At 40.5% G+C, this 22,852-nt stretch overlaps 1 protein-coding gene across 2 annotated transcripts in view; it reads right to left on the bottom strand.

Annotated features, from left to right (window-relative positions):
• Positions 1–635: 635 nt before the first annotated feature.
• The window catches only part of akap6 (A kinase (PRKA) anchor protein 6), a 107,071-nt gene continuing 84,854 nt past the window's right edge, over positions 636–22,852 (bottom strand). For both annotated transcript variants that reach the window (XM_046855064.1, XM_046855065.1), the window contains exons 11-15: positions 21,231–21,542; positions 9,092–9,307; positions 4,089–7,172; positions 3,174–3,296; positions 636–1,697 (exon numbers count right to left, since the gene is read on the bottom strand). In XM_046855064.1, coding sequence (XP_046711020.1) covers positions 1,656–1,697; positions 3,174–3,296; positions 4,089–7,172; positions 9,092–9,307; positions 21,231–21,542 — 3,777 coding nt within the window. In that variant the 3' untranslated portion in view covers positions 636–1,655. The remainder of the gene's footprint in view (positions 1,698–3,173; positions 3,297–4,088; positions 7,173–9,091; positions 9,308–21,230; positions 21,543–22,852) is intronic.

The raw sequence follows: 22,852 nt of genomic DNA, 5'->3' as shown, positions 1-22,852 counted from the left end.
GCAATCAGGAGAGCACTTGATTGGCAACTGAAGAGTTGGAAAGTTGTGACGCTACTGTATATCTGTGTCTCAGAGGGCCCCGTCGCATGGCCTGTGGAGTCATCAACACTTCCTGTAAACAGCACATTAGCCATGGAAATAACCATGTGATGTTTGGCTTCGAGGGGGGCATCGGGTATCAAGATTAGTGGCTTTATATAGTCTACAGTATGTTTTGCAACTGGCAAGTTCACCTGTTAAAAAAAAAATCTTCACACACACAGGTATATACATATATGCAGCTATAGGCGAAACAGCATGTATTCTACTTGAGAAGACTTAAGAAAGTCCATCTGAGCCCTTTACGTCTATCTATCTATCTATCTATCTATCTATCTATCTATCTATCTATAGTACATTATTGGCTATTTTTTTTCCTCATGTTGCAGTATTGTAACTGTAGTGATACCGCTATGTTCCAGGTTAGCTGGGAAAGCTTATTAATATGGATATGACTTTAGAAATTCCACTGTTTTATTTCTAAAGCTCACATTATGCAATGGCACATTCTTTTCTACTCTGCATGAAAGTGTCTGACACAGATGCAATATTGTTTTATAATATTTACAATGGGAAGAAGCGCACATTTCAGACAGTTTTCAATAAATTATGTTTATTTCTGAAGAGTTGGTATACTCTCAACCATGCAAGGTAGCACGTTAAGGCTTATAATTATCCACATCACAGAACAGAGTTGTACACGAACACGAATAATTCATATTGTCATTGTACACAGAGATTTGAACGTACAGTATACATATATACAGATACCCATTTGTTAGCCTCAACGTTACTTGTAAGCAAATTCTCTCACTAATTACTGAACATGGAAATATAAGCAGTGCGTGTGTGTGTGTGTGTGTGTGTGTGTGTGTGTGTGCGTGTGTGTATTTTTTAACAAAAGTTATAAGAAAGATTAGCAAGGCACAAAAATGTAAAAGTTTAAAACACTTCTTAATTTTTTTTTCAAATAACAGGGTTTAAAATAAGGAAACAGAAACAGTTAACAGCATCCCATCAACCAGTGGAATATCCATGCCACACAACCACACCCACATGTTGGGTTGCATAGATAGCTCTCCTCGACACTCATTCAGTTTAACAGTCTGTAGATCCGGGCTTTGTCTGCTAAAGCGGCTTATGCGGAGTAGAACTGAGTCAAACTGGAGCTGCTTTCCAGACTGACTGAGACAAAGTGTCACATACTGAATATGTGGTCTGAATGTAGACCTCAACAATGTGCTGCACCTCACATCTTGCGCTCAAATTGCAAATGACAAATACAGATGTGCAAAGCCATGTCTAGCTATCGTGACAGCTACTCTGTGCGAGTGTGTTGGTGTGTGTGTGTGTGTGTGTGTCTGTGTGTGTGTGTGTGTGTGTGTGTGTGTTTGAGAGTGCATTAATGTATAACGGGGAGTTTGGAGGAAGACGATGAGGTAGCTCAGTCCAGGGTGAGCAGTGAGTACAGAAGAACAGTGCCACTATGATGTCTTTGGGGTCAAAGGTCAGGAGCAAGCACTAGTGTATTACAGTGCTTGGTGAGAGGTCCTTGCTCCAGGATTGTGTTAAGATCCCAGCTCGGAGAAACGCTATGCAGCAATGGAATCGCTCAGTCAGTGCCTACAGGCAGGGATAGCAAGATTTCCTGAGAGCCTCTAGAAAACACACACACAAAAAGAACAAAAACAAACAATATATTTATTCGTAAATTATAAATGGCGAAAGAGTCAGGTTAAATGATTCCTGGTTTAACTGTAATTTATCTTCCGATCCACTAGAGGCACTGCGAAGAGAAGAGGGGAGGGTGTGTGGGTGTGGGCGGTCAATTTATTCTCAAATGCATCACAATCCATCACAATATTTCATATACAAGAATGTGTTAGGTACTAAAATTGCACACAATTTATCTAAAGCAAAGAAGCAGAATAATTTATTACAAGTCATTAGACACCGGACACATCCGGGACCGCTCTGGTATTCTGTCATTGTTATGGTGTTATACGTGTTCGGGTCCGACTTCTACCTGCTGTGTTTCAAACGTGCTTCTTTGGTGTTGAACAGAGGCTTGAACACTAGCCGGGGAAGGTTGATTGGTGCAGTCGGTATAGTACTTGATTACATTGAGCAAGCAGTGGTGGGGTCTTTCCCCCATCAGTTGTATATTATGTGAGTGGCTTCTTTGTTGCAGTGGCTTCTTTTTCTTCAAAACAAATCAGTACCAGGCAAAACTCTTTGGCTACGTGACGAAGAGGACAAGACCTACTGGAAACATTACTTTTGGCCGCCTTCAGAGATTCCCTCACCTAATTTTCAAACAATTTACTTGAATTTCTGCCATTTTGGGCTGTTTGACATCTTGCTAGTGATTTGATCATCGAAGAAAAAAGAATTTACACTGATTGTCAAAGTCAATACTCAAGGTGGTGTTTTTGTTTTATCCCTTCAGCTGGAAGTTTTTTTTTTTTATGATCATTTGGAAGTAGCAGCATGCTTGGACAAAAATCGCATTTAAAAGCATCCGATGTGAAATAAAAAAGTATCTCGATTGAAGCTTGCTTTTATCAGAATAAAAAGAGTGCTTAATTGTTTTACATATTATTTTCTACTTTCATTTCTCATGTGGATCAAATCTCTGATGTTAAGGTCTTGAAATTCTCCCAACATCTAATGCTTAAAGGTTGCATGAATGTGGTATAGAGATGTAACGACTGATTTTCAGACCAATTTCCAAGTAAGGTTGTCATCATATATATAAAGTATAGAGGCCTATAATTTAAACCATAATGTGGCCCAGAGTCAGACAATGCGTTTTGCGTCAGCGGCTCCAGAATAAGCCTGCGAGGTCGGTGCAGAGAGCATTTACAAAGACGCTGGGTGAGGGGAAAAACACATTCTCGTTGCAAATTTGCTCTTTGGAAAACCACACCAATAACAAATAGGAAGGTGCTTAGTTGCAGTATGGAATGATGTGGAAAATGGGGTGCTTACAATGCGCCACAAGATGTTGAAAAGACCCATCAGCCATTTTTCAGTGATATGACAGAAGAGGCCTGGGGGGGAGAGGTTTGTGCGTCTGTGTGTGTCAATTGTGTGTGGGGTGTTTGTGCTGATGCATGACCTATAGTACGAACCTTGGCCTGGGGTCTGCTGCTCACTCCACTCCTCACGGTCGATGAGCTGTCTGAACGGCGTGCACTGAGCGAAACCCTGCGGTCTGTCTCCACCGGTCCAGCACCGCGCTCTGACCTTGCCAACTGAGGAAATAATGAAATGAGAGCTAGAAATGACGATATCACAATCCTAATGGAGAAAATTGCTAACATTTTAATGCCCCTACCTGCTCAAAAACAGGCACAGATTTTGCACATTAATGTCACTCAAATAACCTTATGCTTGTCGAATTTTCCTATTAGTGTCATTAAAATAACACAATGACTCTCAAACTGCTCAAACAATCCAAAACCATTTTACTCGTCTATAACTTACATTTAGTGAGAGAAAGATGGATTCCAATGAGAACATGAATGACTGTACTCAGGAACCACTAAATAAAAAAAGTAAGATTCTCTACTTCTCTGGCCATCAATTCACTTAAATATTCATATTCTAGATTTCAGGTCTGTGCCTTATTCAAGCTTGTTTTTGGCATCAATGATTAGCTTGAAATCTAACCACTTAATTTACCTAATATAAGGCCAAACAACAGATTTACCATTGTGAGCTGGAACAGTGCAGTGGTGAAGTTTGCATATGAAATAGCAAACTACTTAAAATAGCACACAAATACATGCTAATTCAGTCATGAAATTAAGTAATGATTCCCACTGTAGTCTTGCTTATGAATCATAATATAATCTGACTGATTATGATTATTCTGTTCTGTAGACCTTAACATTTTAAATCTATGCCTGTAAATCCTTATTCCATTAGAGAAGAGGAAAGGGGGGGGACAAAAATCCTTCTTAAATATTTAGTGAATACGTCGGAAGAAATGCACCGAGCTCTCATTACACGCAAATAAAGCCCAGTGTTAGGTCGAAACGTACCTGTTTATAACTCGACTTGGCTTCCTGAGGAAAGCTGCACCCTTTTCTGACATTCTTCTGTTTCATCCACTGTGAAGCATCACCTCTTTCATCCCTATCATTTTTTCTTATCAGGGGACAGTTAATTTTAGGATTAATATTGAGTCCGCTTTCCTCTTTTAAAGGATTTGTACTGGAGCAAGAGACTCTTATCTTAGTCATTACAGGGGAAATATTGGATTCAAGCATTTTAGTATCTGCAAAACATTCAACAGTGTCTATCACGGTTTCACATGGTAAAGGATTAAGATAAGGAGCCTCATTATGGCACTGTGGCTGGGTTCCAGCTATACTTCCTGGAGAAATACCATGTGCTTTTTGGTATTCATTACTGGGTGGTGGAGGTGCTTGGCTCAGGGGACAGAAGGGGTCTATTAGTTTGGTGCTGCGTCTCGTGGGCCTTTTGCTAATGGACATGCTGTAGCAGAGCGGAGGACCTAAATAGACCTCTTCTGTGCAGGCCGCAAATAGAGGCTCTTCATCACGGATTTCTGGGGTTCTGGAGAGAACTGGGGTGCTACTCTTTTCTTCTGTGCATGTACTGACCTCGCCACAATCACTATCATGAGAGGAAAGCGATAAGTACGAATAGAAATCACCCTTGCGTAAATGGATTGGCCGATGAGAATGTTCCAGGACTTTCTCTTTGATCTGGGAAGTTGAGGTGGGACTAGGGGATTCCTGAGCTTCCTCTGCTTGGACATCTTTAGTTTTCAGCGCAACTGATGTCATGTCGATGATCTCCATCACAAAGCTGTGGACATCCTCGCTTCTCTCTTCATTCGAAGAAAATGACTGGTGGCTACAACAGTCTGATGGGCTCTCGTTATGATTTTCATGGATATGGTTCAGAATGGATGCTGACTGGTTCTGGGAAGTCTTGTGAGCTAATCCCAGCATGCTATGGTGAGACGTCGAGCACTCCTCTAATGGCGACAGGGAAGGGAGTTGATTCCGGGAGCTGTGGCATGGTAGTTCTCCTTTCAGCTGGCCTTCCAGAGATGATTCTCGAGACTGCAAGTTTATCTGCCCACATGAGGATGGGGAGGCGGTGACCACCATGCTCATTACATCACCTTTTAAATCATCCATGGTGTAGCAATCCTTAAAAGATTCTCCTTTCTTAGTAAAAAGACTCCCTTCCTCTCTAAGGAGCTCATCCTCATCCCTCCCTTTGATGTGCGAGCTATCCACATTGCCATTCTCCATGTCATCAACAAAACTGCTGATGTAATTTCTAGTAACATCTGATGGGTTGCTGTCCACTTCTTGTTTCTTGAGGCTGTCATTTTTAGCATTGGAGTTTGCCTCCAGGAGCTTCAGAGTAGCCTGATTCAAGAAATGTTGATCACTAAAGGTCCTCACAGGCGACAGAATCTCTCTAGACAAAGTTCCACATTGCAACTCATCACCAAGGTCTGCCTCATTCCTTTCCCTGTTTTGGGCTCTGGGTTTGACCCAGCTCTGAAACTTGCCCTTCATGTAGTCTAGTCCCAGTGCAAATGTGCCCTCTATGTACTCCTCTTCAGAGGTAATACTGGAGTCTTCATCATCTTTGATGCCCAGTTCTTCCTCTGTAAGAGTGAGAGTAGAACTAGAAAGCAGGTCGCTGTCATCTTCATCATCAGTACAGGCTGTGGTACATGACACATTCACCACCATGCTCACACTTCCGTCTGTCTCGTCTGTCAGCTGTTGGCTGCGGCTATGCTTCCGGAAGGACGCATTGGAATTGGCAGCCAAGCAGCGGTTTTTCTGCACAGCCAGATCCTCAGATGCTACAGATGAGTCCTCAATGCTACTTAGCTCTGTGAGTGAAGCTGCCAAACTCTCATTGATGGAGGAAGGGGCACCCCCCGAACGGGATCCCCGTCCCAGGAGATGCAGAGAGCTACTTGGAAGGGTAATATCAGAAATGCTGCGTGTGATCTTCTGGGCAAGCGGAGTCTGGATGTTTTCTAGGCGTTTCAGCAGCTCTAGAGTTCTCCTGCTTAGGTCCCCGGTGGTCTCTGTAGACAAGTCCAAGTCCCCCAGGCTACCCTGACTCCCTGCGTCTTCTGAACTCTTACATGGAGCAAGCCAGCTCTCCAGCGACATGCTACGTGTGAGGGTCTCTTTGGCTGATGGAAAGAATTCACCCACTGCATAGAGGGAATCTAATGAAGATCCCTGAGATAAACGAGTAGACTCTCGTCTGACCTTCCCCTCATCGTCATACCCAACACTGAAAGCTCCAGTTTCATGGCCCTCGTCCTCAGATTCGGGACTAAGACAGCGCCCATTAATAAGAATTTCCACTGGTTCATTTTTATGCTTCCTTCTGCCCTCTTCAGATTGTTCTGTTTTCTTCTTTCTAATAAAATATTGTTGGCCCTCTGTCTTTTGTGCCATAGTGTTTTCAAGCTCAGCACACTTGTTAGCACATTCCAGTATCTTATCTATGTCTTCATCTAAAACTCCATCTATACAAGGTGAGTCTGAATGGCTCGGGGGATTAAGAGTAACCTGCACCTTTGGATCATCACTCTGATAAAGCAGACAGATCTCAGAATTAGCTGTTGTTTCAGTGTCACCCTCGCTGACTATTCCACTCTCGCTTTCTGATCTCCTGGTTGAATCTGTCAGCACCCCCTGCTTCCCACTCACAAGCCCTGCTATGATGTCAGGTAGTGACTCTACTGAAGAAAAAGAAGAGTCTTTGCTCAAGCTTTTTAGCAATGGTTGCTTCTCTTTGGGTTTGGCGATATTTGAAGACAACTTCAGATTGTACTGCGGTTGTTGATATAATTCGACACTATGCAAACTGAACACCTGATAAACACGGGAAGTAGGGGGATTTGAGTGAAACCCATCCAGGCTCATTCTGCTCTGTGAAGGGCAGGTTTCCTCAAATTGCTCCTGCTGGTGCTTTTCTGACTGGTCTTGCTCCTCATTTTCTTGTGATTCCATATTGCCTATGGTCATATCAATCTCATCCCATTCCCAAAAGTCCTCTGATGCGCCACGGAGGTCCATCAGTGATGGTTCAATCAGGTTGCCTGGAACCTGTGTAGGGACAAAGAGCACTGGTATAAAATGTAAAAAAGGCAGAATGCTTTATGTAAGTGGATAAATCTATCCCATACACAGATTTCTGAGCTTCACAAGCTTGTAATCAAACTTTAATGAGATCAAAAGCACCACTAAGCTGTGAAACATTTTTGCTGTTTAAAAATTCTGCTTAGACCCATGAATTCTACACGGGATACAATTAAACAGATTGCTTGGCTCTTTATTAATGAGCGAGGTCTATTTATATTATCCTTTTATCTCATTAATCTAATAAACTGGCAAATCTAACACTTGCTTTGTATGTCATACAGTGCATATAATGAATTTTTATTAGATTTCTGTTTATTCACTTCTTGCTGATAAGGGAAATACTTATGATGAAGCTTGGATTGCTAATGCATAATAAAAAAACTTCAACATTGAGAACAATCAATCAGTTTAATCAAATAGAAAATCATTTATTTAAGCTGCCTCAGCTCTTATTGCACTACAGTTACACCAAAAAAAAAAAGGTTTAAAACTGTATTCCAACAACATCCCTTCCTTTAACCTGAAGAGCAAAATATGCTCATGCGATGTCATAAAGACTTGGTGAACAGGGCATAAAGAAGAAGCAGTGTCCCTTTTCATTTCTGAATGTGTGTCAGTGGAAGTTAGTTTCAAATTACCAGGTCTTCTGTTGACCTTCATACAGAAAATGGTGTGATAAAACATAGCTCTTGAATAAACACACACACACACACACACACACACACACACACACACACACACACACACACACAATCCTCAAACATAAAGGGGAACAAATCCAAGCTAAGTTTGTCTTCTACACCTTTCGACAGAAGGCCATTTTTATCATTGCAAACAGAGCACTGTATTAACAAAAACAGACCTTCCTGGTTATTTTTCTTCTCTTTTTCTAAACACTTTCCAAAGTGAAATTGCTCTTCAGCCCTGCAAGGTCAAAGCCGGTGAGGGCCGAGTCGTTTGTCTTGCTTGTGTAAATGAGAGGGAATAAATAAGTGGACATCCACAAACTCTGGGTGTTGCACACAGACTCCACAGAGGCCTGCTGCTGCCACACAGGAATGCACAGAATCTGCATAACAAAAGCCTAAATCTAACGATCACATTTAACACACTGCAATTCAGTTACTATAAGTCAGCATTAGGGAGTTTTGGGGAGTGTGTGTGTGTGAACGGGGTGCTGTTTGTTTTGCAGTAAACCTAACGTGGTTCAGCAAGAAAGGTAAATGTTGTATGTTCTAAAACTACACACAGGCCCTGGTTGTTAGTTAGCACATTATATAGCGTTTGTTCACTTAGTGCATTAAGATCAAGTCAATTCTTACTTTTTAATATACTGTGAGTCTTTTCTTCTTTATATTACACAATGATAATATGTGGTTACATTTCCTACCTTATTCATCACCATTATTGCTCCATTATAGCTGTGCTGCTCTATATTACTGCTACAATATTTCTAGCCAAGGAAAAAAAAACACTTAGGCTCTGTGGGTTACTGAGTTGAGTAAGAAATAAATTGACCCTTATGGAGGCAGTTTAAGAGCTGGGTAAAACACATACTGAGAAAATGAATAGCTGTAAGTGTAATAAGATTTAGTGAATGTGCTATAGATGGTAGTAGGGTTGGCTTTGTGCTTTCATTTAGTTATTTATACACAGAATGCACACATCATTGACTGCATCTTTTAGACATGTGTGAGAGGGGATTTGTGGCTGAAATGTTTATGTTAGCTATTATATTTTCATGTTGATGCACTTTGTTTTGTACAACTGTGTGTTTTTGCCACACCACACATCCCACATAATGCACACAGTGACTGTCTTGAACACCAGTCCTTCCAATATTTACCCAAGCAAATGTAGCTGTTGGGTGTGTTAAATCTGACCTGGTCTCGGCCCAGAGTGCACTTGAGATGACTCTGCCACTGGAGCACCTGCATGACGATGGCCTCCCAGCGCCTTTCGAGGTTCACTTGAAGTAGCTGGAGAGATTGACGATCAGCCTCAGAGCTTTGCTCCTCTGGCCCTTCCAGGAGCCTCTGGCACAGACGTAGCACTGAGGCCACCCCCTTTCTCCGTCCTCGCACTTCGATACATAAAGCCTAGAAAGAAAAAGTGGCGTATTCCAACATTTTAGACTGCTTTTCAACCTCTATATAATAATTTGATAATAAAAAACTAATAAATATATATGAATCTGTATTATATCGTGGATCAAAGCTGAAGCATTGCTACTAATCACTAAAGTGAGAGAATGAGACAAATAAAAGAAAAAGGAATTGGAGGTGATAGAGGTAAGAATGGAGAGAGAGAGAGAGAGAGAGAGAGAGAGAGAGAGAGAGAGAGAGAAAGAAAGAGAGTAACTGAGTAACAGTAAATGAAAGAAAGGCAGAATTGAGCCCTGCACTGATGAGGTCTCCACAACAATCCAGGCTGTCAGGAGCATGTAAATCACACAGTCCCCTCCACCCTCTCCCCCATAAACAGCATTGAGTTTGATAGTTACAGGCCAAAGCCCCAGTGCTGTGTTCCAGAGCCCAGCTATAACAATAATGGAATGAAATCGCCATAACATTCACATTTCCCCCCCCGAACAAGAGAATGCTGCAGAGGTCATTCCATGTATATGGTGAAGAGGGGTTCAGGATGTTGATGGCCTTGTGCCTGTACCGAAGCTCTCTGTGAAACTCTGCTCCGTGTGCAGTATAGGACAAAAACATTACCAGAACAATTTATGTAAATCCAACCTGCTCCACAAGGCACTGCCTGTCTCGTTCTTTACATTTTTCAATAAATATTAAACACCATTACATTTAAATTGGATTTTGTTTCTTCAGCAGTTTCGGCCTCTGTTTTAGCATATATTTACAGCTCCCCACATCTTTTAAGCAGGTAATGAGACTGCAAAATGCAATGGTGGAGGAGAGAGGGAGGGTGAAGGAGGTCAGTGCATACAGTGCATCCAGAAAGTATTCACATTGCTTCACTTTTTCCACATTTTGTTATGTTACAGCCTTATTCCAAAATGGATTAAATTTATTATTTTCCTTAAAATTCTTCAAAACAATACCACATAATGACTATGTGAAAAAAAGTTTGTTTAAAATCTTGAAATCTGCAAATGTATTAAAAAATAATAAAAAAAAAAAAGTACAAAAGTATTCACAGCCTTTGCCATGAAACTCAAAATTGAGCCCAGTTGCATACTGTTTCCACTGATTTTCCTTGAGATGTTTCTACAACTTGGTTGGAGTCCACCTGTGGTAAATTCTGTTAACAGTGCATGTCGTAGTACAAACCAAGCCATGACGTCTTAGGAATTGTCTGTAGACCTCCAAGACAGGATTGTATCAAGGCACAGATCTGGGGAAGGGTAAAGAACCATTTCTGCATCATTGAAGGTCCCAATGGCCTCCATCGTCTGTAAATAGAAGAAGGTTGGAACCACCAGGACTCTCCCTAGATTGGGCTGCCCGGCCAAACTGAGCGATCGGGGAAGAAGGACCTCAGTCAGGAAGGTGACCAAGTACCTGATAGTCACTCTGAAAGAGCTCCAGCATTTCTCTGTGGAGAGAGAAGAACCTTCCAGAAGAACAACCATCTCTGCAGCACTCCACCAATCAGGCCTGTATAGTTGAGTGGCCACTCCTCAGTAAAAGGCACATGACAGCCCATCTGGAGTTTGCCTAAAGGGAAAGAAAATTCTCTGGTCTGATGAAATAAAGAATAAATTTGGCCTGAATGCCAAGAGTCATGTCTGGAGGAAACCAGGCACCGCTTATCACCTGGCCAATACCATCCCTACAGTGAAGTATGGTGGTGGCAGCATCATGCTGTGAGGATGTTTTTCAGTGGCTAGAACTGTGAGATTAGTCAGGATCGAAAGAAAAATGAATGCAGCAATGTACAGAGACATCCTTGATGAAAATCTGCTCCAGAGCGCTCTGGACCTCAGACTGGGTTGATTGTTTATCTTGTCCAAACAGGACAATGACCCAACAAATCAGTGGCTACAGGAAGACTCTGTGAATGTCCTTAAGTGACGCAGCCAGAGCCCAGATTTTAACCCTATTGAACAGCTCTAGAGAGATCTGAGGACTGCTGTGCACTGACGGTCCCCATCTAACCTAATGGAGCTTGAGAAGTTCTGCAAAAGAAAATGGGAGAAACTGCCAAAAGTAGTTGTGCCAAGCTTGTAGCATCATACTCAAAAAGACATGAAGCTGTAACTGGTGTCAAACGTGCTTCAACAAAGTATTATGCAAAGGCTGTGAATACTTATGTACATGTGATTTTTTTTGTTTGTTTTTTAGATTTCAAACACACTTCTTTCATGCTCTCATTATGGAGTATTTTTTCTTATAGAATTTTAAGGAAAATAATGAATTTACTAGATTTTGGAATAAGACTGTAACATAACAAAATGTGGGAAAAGTGAAGCACTGTTAAAACGTTTCGAAAGCACTGTAAGTATATAACTCTTAAATCTGGATAACAATTTGAGCCCAGCATGTCATTTAAGACATGTATGCTTATTTACGTGATTTTTTTAGTTTTAATAAATTTGCAAAGATGTCGAACAAACTTCTTTCACGTTGTCATTATGGGATATTGTTTGTAGAAGTTTGAGGGAAATATTGTGAATATATAATGAATTTAATCCATTTTGGAATAAGAACGTAAAATATAACAAAATGTGGATAAAGTGAAGCGCTGTGAATATTTTCCGGATGCACTGTAGAGTGATAGACTTATCCTGTGGAACGGGAGTTGAAACATTGGAGCTTAGCAAACTTGGGGACGTTCAAAGCTGATGCACAAACAAACAAACAAAAACGCACATGCAAAATAAGACAATGCCAGACATCTAGTTTGAAGAGTCGACAAAAGTGTGTTCTCAGAGCAACTTGCAAACATTTATGTCAGCTGGATGGATTCTGTTTATCCTTTTACACAAACAGTGCATGTTAGTGCTGCGGATGGTCAACATTATTCTTTTAACAAACACCGTTTTGTTCCCTCACTGCCTCTACTCTTCATGCAGTCCTTCTCCACACAGCAAACAATCAAGATGGCCATTTTTCAATCAATATCACAAGTCCATTCATACAGATTAAATGGCACAAACCTTAGGCTATATCATAACACACATTGAACAACATATGGACCTATTAGACTTCCAAACTCCCCAGAAAATCTGATGCTTCATTGTTTCTGCATTGCTGGGCTTCGTAAATTTGATTTCTTCCCCCTCCAATGTGTCTTGCCTTATTGACAAAAGGAACAGGCAGACTATGATGTGCCAATATTTGCTAAAAAGCTTTTCCAAATACATGGAGCGGTAAAGTGGTCTGCTTTTCCCTGCAGTATGTGAATGCGAACCTACACAATGACTCCATTTCAAACCTACAGGCTGAGTGCTATGGCTCAGAAGCTGGCTGCTGGCCAATGCTCGCTCTGTTGTCCCAGTCTGATATCAAAAGGAGAGAGAAAAAAACAGAATGAGAGAGAGAGAGAAAGAAAGAAAGAAAGAAAGAAAGAAAGAAAGAAAGAAAGAAAGAAAGAGAGCGAAACAAATGCAGGAGCCAAACAAGGGAACCATCTTTCAGTTGACCATTCTCTATGAAGGAAGTGAAATGAGGAAACTCACATGAGTCGTATCTATCAGGTGCTTTTTAATAAAGGTATCATCAGATCAGCCGCTGCCGAGCACGCACTAGCGCTAAGCCAATCTTCACAATGCTTTAGATGACTATTCGTTCTCATCGGCCGGATCTCGCTCCACTATCGCCTTGCTAAATCCATCTTACCTACTGTATTAATCTACAGGTTTTCTCGATATCAGAGCTGGTAATCAAACCCGAGGCACGCTGAGGTGGCGTAATGCAGCTGAACCGCACAGACCCTCCAGGAGTGTTTCAAACTCGATCACGATATGTTGCACCAAATGAGAATTCCTACAATGAGAATGCTTTCTCTTCATCCTCGATTTGTCTCTCTGTTCACGTTCATTCTGCTCCATAATATGAAATATACAATTTCAATTCACAAAAAGACACTTGCAAGTCAGAAGGGCTTGGAATTATTCACACACTGAGGGCTAATGCTTTTTTTGTGAGGATTAAAATGGCAGATGAGTAGAAAAGAGCAACTCACTCTAGCTGCTTTGCTATGTTTGTTTGCTCCTCTCTGCTAGGAGAATGAGTGCACACTCCATCTCGCTCTTTCTTCCACGCCTGCAATTTGAACATTTTCAATTAATCTAGCCAAGATGGAGAAGCGGAGACAAAACCCCCTCCAGTTAAGGCAAGGATACAGGCATCTCACACTGACAGTGACCCAGTGGATATTCAATCAATTACCATTAATTAGAAATCTCTGATTAATTCTATTTGTTGATTAAGTCAATTAAAACCACAAGCACTTGTTATCGCAAATGAGCGTAATGAATTCATGTTGACGATTTGTTCCCAGACACAGATTCCCCGAGCTCATGCTGCTTGCAGTTTCATCCGTTCGTCACAGAAAGTGTGCCATATTCCTCTTGCATTCTTCAACACGACTGCTGATGCAGCGTAAACAAAATCCCCGCACTATCGAGGCTCAGTAAAAGGGGAAATTCGAACACAGATACCTTTCAATTAGAGTTAATGATAAACAATACTGACTCTTTGCAGAGGTGGGAAGTAATGAAGTACAAATACTTCTTTAGTGTACTTAAGTTGATTTTTCTGGTATCAGTACTTTACTTCACTATATATTTTTGCTTTTTACTTTCATTTATTAAATTTTTACACAAATATCTGTACTTTCTACTTCTTACATTTTTAAACCAGTCTTGTTACTTTAGTTTTAATCTATTAGGTGAAATTATCAATATGTTTTCTTCTTATTGCGTGACATTTTTAGCCATCAACCTATTTCTTGTTATTGCTTGGCTTTTCAATCTACCACTGGTGTATCATTTTCTGGCTCTTATGCACCACAGATGTAGGCTAGTTTACATAGCTAACAATGAGCAAGGCAGAAGGCAACAAGAAGTTTGGGGTTAACGTGGATGAGACAGAGGGAGTCAGTGATGTAAACATGACTGAGAACAGACACATTTTTGATCACCTGATCAGTACTTAGTACTGTACTTACATAAGTATCTGTACTTCTGTACTATCTGTACTTCTACTTGAGTGTAGGATTTGTGTACTTTTGCCATCTCTGACTCTTTGGCAGTCCTTGGATTCAAACTAACAACCTTCTGCTCATAGTAGCGGACAGTAGCAAGCAGGCCATCACAAATCTGTCTGAATTTAAAATGTATTCATTACCCTGACACAAGTTCTTCTGCCACAATATCAATATTTAACGCTGGGTGCATTTTTCTAATTACTTTGCCTTTTCTTGTCTAAGAAAACTGACATTTTCAAAATGAAACTAATGCCTTATGAACAGTGGCCTCCCCTCTGTTATGTGATAAAGCAAACAAATGGCAGAAAAGTGATAATAATACCATCAATAAGGACATTTTCTCATTAGCGTCGGTAAATGAAAGTGAACAAGCAGGACGCAGAATAAAAAATAGGAGTGGGTGTGTGGTCAGTCGATTGTGTGGGTAATGAACAGGCCTCTCTGGGCTGTCACCTGTCTGCTCCCCATTACCTGCTGATAAGACACTAACGCTATGCTTGGCACACCCCTATTCGCTAACAACCCCCCCCCCCCCCTTTTTTAGCACCTTAATGCGTTTAGTACTTGCCAAAGAACAGGAGTTCTTTATTCCTAATCATGGAGAAAGTATTGATATTATATCTGCACTGTCACATTTCATTAGCTGAACCGAGGCCCACAGGATGAGGCCTAGAGCTGTGGCTGCACTCTTCTGATCAGGAGCGATGAGATAGAAAGAGATGAAATCAGACTGACAATACAACAGAGATTAAACTTTAGATTTAGTACAAACCCCACACAAAGTTACTTAGAAAGCTATTTAAATGGTCTACGTGAACTGAATAATTAGTACTAAAAAAAGGATGGCCAGAAAAAACAAAAACAAAGGCTAAATTTTTATCATTTGTCTTTGTATATTTGTATTGTATTTGCATATCACTTATATTATAGTGGTGGACCTTATACTTACATGTTATTAAAATATACAAGTTTTAAAGTTAGCAGTCCAAATTTTAAAGCCTCTATAGAAAACAGCATTTGGTTGATTTTTTTTTCCCCCCAAAATAACCTTTTTAGAAATGTATCTTTAAACGAATATCTTAATTAGTGTCATTTTCTTCAGTGCCACATGTTTTTTTTTTTTTTTTTTTACAAAGTATTTATTCAGGACTGAGGAAGCTATTCAAAGAAATCCATTAATCTATCTGAAAAACTAATTACTTTTTTAACAGTAATTGGATTACTTCACTCATTACTTTCTGCATAACGTAATTACACTACTACCGCATTAAGTGGTGAGACTATAAACTGAAAACAAAAGAATAGCACCCGAAAGACCAGTCAGTATTTTTGATGAATGAAACAGCCAGCCACAGTAAAAGCTAAAAGAGTGTATAGCTCTTTTTGTCCTGAATAGAACATAACCAATAGTCCAGGGTTAAAGTCATACCCATTTCAAGTCACTTCACTACCAGCACATTGCTTGATGAGTGGCTTTAACATACAGCATGCTAAACTTACTTTTAGTTATATAAGTAATCACCTTTTAACAATCTAGCTCACTAAACAATGGTCATGTCCATGGTATGCAAATCCTATTTAATAAGTCATGCAAATTATATACAAACCCAATCCCCAAAATTTGGGACACTGTACAAATTGTGAATAAAAAAGGAATGCAATCATTTATAAATCTCATAAACTTATATTTTATTCACAATAGAATATAGAAAACATATCAAATGTTGAAAGTGAGACATTTTGAAATGTCATGCCAGAGGGCAGAGGATCACCAATTCCCCCAATGCTGCGGTGAAAAATAGTGGATCAATATCAGAAAGGAGTTTCTCAGAGAAAGATTGCAAAGAGTTTGAAGTTATCATCATCTACAGTGCATAATATCATCCAAAGATTCAGAGAATCTGGAACAATCTCTGTGTGTAGGGGTCAAGGCCGGAAAACCATACTGGATGCCCGTGCTCTTCGGGCCCTTAGATGGCACTGCATCACATACAGGAATGCTACTGTAATGGAAATCACAACATGGGCTCAGGAATACTTTTAAAAAACATTGTAGGTGAACACAATCCACCGTGCCATTCACTGTTGCCGGCTAAAACTCTATAGGTCAAAAAAGAAGCCAAGCCAAGGCTCATTTAAAATAGACTGTGGCAAAGTGGAAAACTGTTCTGTGGTCAGACGAATCAAAATTTTATGTCCTTTTTCAAAACTGGGACACCATGTCATCTGGACTAAAGAGGAGAAGGACAACCCAAGTTGTTATCAGCGCTCAGTTCAGAAGCCTGCATCTCTGATGGTATGGGGTTGCATGAGTGCGTGTGGTATGGGCAGCTTACACATCTGGAAAGGCACCATCAATCCTAAAAGGTATATCCAAGTTCTAGAACATCATATGCTCCCATCCAGATGTCGTCTCTTTCAGGAAAGTCCTTGCATTTTCCAACATGACAATGCCAGACCACATTCTGCATCAATTACTGCGTTGCGTAGAAGAAGGATCTGGGTACTGAAATGGCCAGCCTGCAGTCCAGATCTTTCACCCATAGAAAACATTTGGCGCATCATAAAGAGGAAGATGTGACAAAGAAGACCTAAGACAGTTACAGTTGAGCAACTAGAAGCCTGTATTAGACAAGAATGGGACAACATTCCTATTCCTAAACTTGAGCAACTTGTCTCCTAAGTCCCCAGATGTTTGCAGACTATTTTTATAACAGAAAAAAAAGAAAAAAAAGAGGGAATGCAACACAGTGGTAAACATGGCATTGTCCCAACTTTTTTGAGATGTGTTGATGCCATAAAATTTAATATCAACATATATTTCCCTTAAAATGATACATTTTCTTAGTTTAAACATTTTATTTTGTCATCTATGTTGTATTCTGAATAAAATATTGAAATTTAAAACATCCGCATCATTGCATTCTGGTTTTATTTACAATTGGTACAGTGTCCCAACTTTTTTGGAATTGGGTTTGTAATATGGCAGTACATATACAGATATATAGAATTATATGCAATACACTGAGTGAAAATTAAGTATGTTAATGTAATTAAAGATTTTAATTCACCTACTTTTAAAAGCATCTAGTAACACATCAAAATCATCCAAAACATACTGTGTCACCTCAACATTGATTTCAACATGACCTAAAGCCCAAACAGCTTGATCATTTTCTAATAACATGCATGTTATGTCTGGTGGTTAACTGACACACTGCACTGTAAGCCTCAACTCATTGCCATTTATTGTTCAGAACTATCAGTTTTAATAAACGTTGAATAAAAGTTATTTTTCTTTCTTTGTATGTTAAACCACTATATATGCAAAAGTTTGTGGACACCATAAGATTCATGTGTTTTTTGAACATCCCATCCCACATTTAGTCCCCATTTGCTAACCTCCACTCTACTGGGATGATGTTTTCAGTGCATGGGGCGTTCCAATTTATCCCAGTAGGGTTGGGGTCAGAACTCTACAGCAATCAATTGAAGATCTTTCACTCCCACCTATGTAAAGCATATCTTCATGAAGCTGGCTTTATGCACAGGGGCATTGTCATGCTGAAACAGGATTAAGTCTCCTAGTTCAGGTGAGGGAAAAATGTAATTGTACTGCTAGAAAAACAACCAATTCAATTGAGTGCATCCAACTTTGTAGTAACAGTTTGGAAGAACTGCATATGGCTATAAAAGTCAGATGTCCCAATACTTTTGTCCATATAGTGTATATAATGTGTGTATATTTCAATATATAGTGCATTCTGTAAGGTGGGAATGAGATTAAACGTTTGTTGGCTGAGAGTGTTCATGCAGTGACCTGAGCAACACTAAAACTAGTTCTTCCTCCAAAATTACAACCTTGTGGCTAAATGTGGTGCTTTACCCAGTAAAATGAAGCTTGCAATAATGCTGCACGTAAAGCAAAAAAGATCACAGGTAGTTTATTGAACTCTAGTTTGGCTCTAGCAGTAACAGTAATTTTCTTATAAAGCAGGTGGAACAATTACACAGGACATTTGAATACATTACATAAAAGGGCTTAAACTTCCTTTTTAAGACATCCGTCTTTAGAATGTCAGACAGCCGGTATATAAAGCTGCTGATAAGAAATGACTAATGTTATTAGCATGAAATGATATGAAATCTGCATTAACTATGCCGAGGACATTAGCATAACACAAAGCTTTCTATCTTTCACAGTGACACTGATCAGGCGAAATGGGAGATGCTGTGACACTGTGATGAGTACAGTGATCTTTAGTAGCACGTATTATTAACACAGATTTAATGAGCGTAATACTTAATCCATAATGCCCTGAAGCTGGAATGCTATAGTTATATCCCTCTACTAGACAGGAAATGTTATACACAGAAAGGATTAAGGTGCAACGACGTGTCATTTGAAAATCTCTCTCCCAAAAGCCAGTCAGTCAATCTCTTCCTTCTGTACACATAGTTCATTAGGACTTGCATATACTGATACACTAGGACAGTGGTCCCCAACCCCCGGGCCACGGACCGGTGCCGGTCAATTGGTACCAGGCTCCACAGAAAGAATACATAACACATTATTTCCGTTTTATTTATTATCTGATTCTAAACAATGTTTTATTTGGAAAATTACCGGATTCTCTCCGCCACATTTGTCTATGACTCACTCTTGATGCATGTCATGATGCCTCGGTCACATGTCTTACCTCCATCCTCTACCTTCTTAAAGGGGCTGCTCCGGCCGCTAACACATAATATATTACCGCTAAATTAAAACCCGCAAGCTAGCAAAATGAACAAAAAACAACACAGTGGATTCACGTTTTTAATTATATTTAGAAAATACAATTTTTTTGCCAGTCGTATCGTTTTATTTTGTTGTATTTATCCGCCACACCTTAAAGGCCGGTGCATGAAAATATTGTCCGACATTAATCTGGTCTGTGGCGCAAAAAAGGTTCGGGACCACTGCACTAGGACATGTCTTAGCTATAGACAGATGACAAATCTTCTTGGGATACATTACATGACCAAAGGTATGACCCCCTGACCATCACGCCTTCAACAGACCATAAAGCTGAAGGCATGCAATTCTATAGAGTGTCTAGGTATTCTGACCATTCCCTTTAATGAACTTAAAGTGATTAAACCTAATCTAGCATGACAATGCACCTGTGCACAAAGCAATGTCTATGAAAATATGACTTGCCGTATTTTAGAAGGTAAGGTCTAAAGTGGCCTTCACAGCAGGGGTGCACAGAATTTTTCAGCTTGCAAGCTACTTTTAAAATGCTCAAGTGAAAATGATCTTCACAGAGCCTACAGCTGCTCTTGGCCGAATAAACAAATCCGCACAACCATGCTACATAATCTAGTGCCAAGCATTTCCACAAGAGTGGATCTTATTCCAACAGCACGTACATATATGTGCCCACAAACCTTTGGCCACAAAGTATAGCTTAATTTAGCACATACACGCACACACACACATGCATATATATACTGTATATAAAATGAATATACAGGGTGGAAGAGTTTCGCAAGTTCCTCCTGCAGCCCTTTATGTCAAACTGTCATGATGAGAGAGAATGATCACAGACGATGATCAGGGCAGCATAAGACGCACTGCTTTGAAGAAGCTCAAGCCTGAATTAACTTCATTGATTGCGCAGTTTCTGGCCTATTGGCACAATCTAATGGTCAAGTGTTGTCTAGAACTGTAGCTCATTTCTAACATGATGAAAGCCTGTTGCTTTGGCTGGCATGGAAATGGGGGTAAGTATGGTCGTCGGTGCAGCTCTCTTCACCCCCTCTCGCTTTCTTTCTCGCTCTCAGTTGTGATGGCTCGGAGAACAGTGGCTCTATTGCAGTGTGGATCTAAGCTCTCCTGCTGCTGCCTTTCAACTTCTCAGCAATCATGCCAACTCTGCCTATTCAACTCATTCATACTGCCAAGCTGAAAGAACAGATGTGGCATCATTAAATGCCCTCCATTCTCCTATTTAATGTTCATTCATCTACTTTAGTGCAACAGCACGTCTGTAGAAACTGAACTTATCAATATTTCCAGTTGCAGCATTGATATTATTATTCTTATTATTTTTAAAACTACACTCTGGGAAAAAAAAAAATCAATGCATGCCTCCTTTGCTGTGCAGCATTTTATCACAGGCAAACTCTTCGTTCTGGAGCCACTATTTCTGCCCCTGCTTATTTCACCCCTGCCTTATATATATATATATATATATATATATATATATATATATATATATATATATATATATATATATATAAAAGTTTTCTTCTCTTATGTTTGTCACTCAGCGGGGGGAATGTAATCAACTCCACTACCTGTGTTTTGACATTGCTTGATTAATTCCCCCTCGCTGTTCCTCAGCATTTTAACTCAAATAATTATTTCCTATAGATTTTCAGTCAGAGCTCTGACGAGTGCTTTTGCCCTGCATTTATTACAGAAGCTCACATGACACACTCCAGTTTGCAGAACAGGTTATCTGCGTCAACATCGCTGTACTTGATTTCATTTCTAACGTGCACTCTGTGCTGTGACTGCAACCTTGACACGGGGATGTTCTAGCTAAAACACATGGAACAAAGAAACCAAAAAAGAGAGATATCAGTTCTGCTTTGGTGGTACTTAAATACAGTCTGTCCATCTAGGTAGAGGAGGTCTGTGTGATGAGGTGGAAGGCCTATTTCAGCTTAACAGCAGTCTCCTGTGGAGCCAATGTCTGTAGTAACAGGGCATGACCAGTTCGGTGGCAGTAAAGACCTCCTGATAAGATCTCAGCGGGGTTGCTCTAATCTGTTTCTCTCTACAGCTCTTACCTTGAAGCGCTCCAGCTGCTTGACAGCTTGTCGCTCTGCTTGCAAATCTTGGTCATGGTTTGGTTGTGGGTCGTGTTGTGGGTCTGGCAACGGGGCTTGATGGGCATCGCAGGAGGCGTCCGCATGGCCGTGATGCCGCGCGTCCTCACGAAGGTTTAGGTTAAAGATGAAGAGCTCGGTTTCTCTGAGCCAGCTCTTCAGCTCTTTGATCTTGAGCTCCAGCTGAGTGACCATGCTGCTGGTGCCTGGCGAGAGCAGTCCGCGGGTACCTTGCTCACCCGGATGTACTTCCACGTTTTCTCCTAGGCTCTTCTGCAGAAACACAAACATATATTTGACTGAATAACATGCCACACACAAAATCTGCACACGCAATATGATTCCATTCTGGTTTCTGTGTTACACCGAAGGGTTTGTTCGAAAAAGAAAAGAAAAAAATACACAACCTCATTTTGATCAAAGGGATAACTTGTTCCACCTAAACACTTTAACTAGAATCGAATGAATTGCCTTTTCACGAGATAACACTTTAATTAACTCTAATTTACTTGGATCGAATTAAGATATTTAGAAGTAATTTAGAAGAGACTGCAAAGCTATTACCAAAGTGCCATATGCACTGGATAAGAGGGTTTCGTTTCAGCAGCACGTTAAAATTTCATCGTGCAAAGTGACATTTTAGAGAGACATCGAAATGCTTGTTGAATAGTAAACAATCAACCGCAAAAACACACACCAATGATTTTTGAAATGGGCTCACTGAACAATTTTCTCCCACTGACAGTGAGAGAGGGATCCATGCTGTACCCTGTGTGTGTGTGTGTGTGTGTGTGTGTGTGTGTGTGTGTGTACGCCTGAAAATCCATGTGCCTGTGTATGTGCTGGTGAACAGCGAGTGTGCAGCTCTTCTCCCATCTGTCTGACAAATGTACTTTTGTAGACCGAGTGCAGGTTGCAGGTTGAACACTGAGACAGCAACTGCGAGCACAAAACACTCCATTATCCAATTAATACACACACAGGCGGTGTAATTGTCCTTTCTTTGTGTGTGCTGTGTGTAAGAAAGCTGTAATGGAAACAAATGTGATTATGACTCAGCATTGAAGTGGCTATTTCAGCATGCAGCATCAATTAAGCTCTCAGTTCTGGCCAGGTTCCCCCCTGAGCCCCCTCCCTGCTCGCCACTTTATTAACACATCTGTGTTCCTCTCATCCCCATGCATCGTTAATGCTAAGACAATGGACATCAACAGAGCAAGCTGTTTTAGAGGTTGTGTGAGAATGGGCTCGTTCACACCAAAAGAGATCTAAGGTGTTACAGAGGTTACTTTCCCACAAGCAGACTTAAAGTTTGGTCTTAGATAAAATCTGCTCATTTTACAAGCCAGCAATGTGGCCCAGAAGAAAAATATCCAAAAAGTGATGATTGATCCGGATATAATGGTGAGATCCCCGTCATGACACACTCACAACCTTCTATTTTAGAAATTCGCACTAATTGGAAGATTGAGGGCTCTGTGGGATCAATTGCATACACTGTGTTTAGCCTGCAACCTGTACTCAGCCTCCAAATGTATGAGTGTATTACACATGAGCCTCTTTTGACCCAAACCTTACAATGT

Source organism: Silurus meridionalis, chromosome 8 (genome assembly GCF_014805685.1).
Source record: "Silurus meridionalis isolate SWU-2019-XX chromosome 8, ASM1480568v1, whole genome shotgun sequence".
Lineage (NCBI taxonomy): Eukaryota > Metazoa > Chordata > Actinopteri > Siluriformes > Siluridae > Silurus > Silurus meridionalis.
The sequence above is the reverse complement of the archived record's forward strand: the minus strand, read 5'-3'. Positions and strand labels throughout refer to the sequence as shown.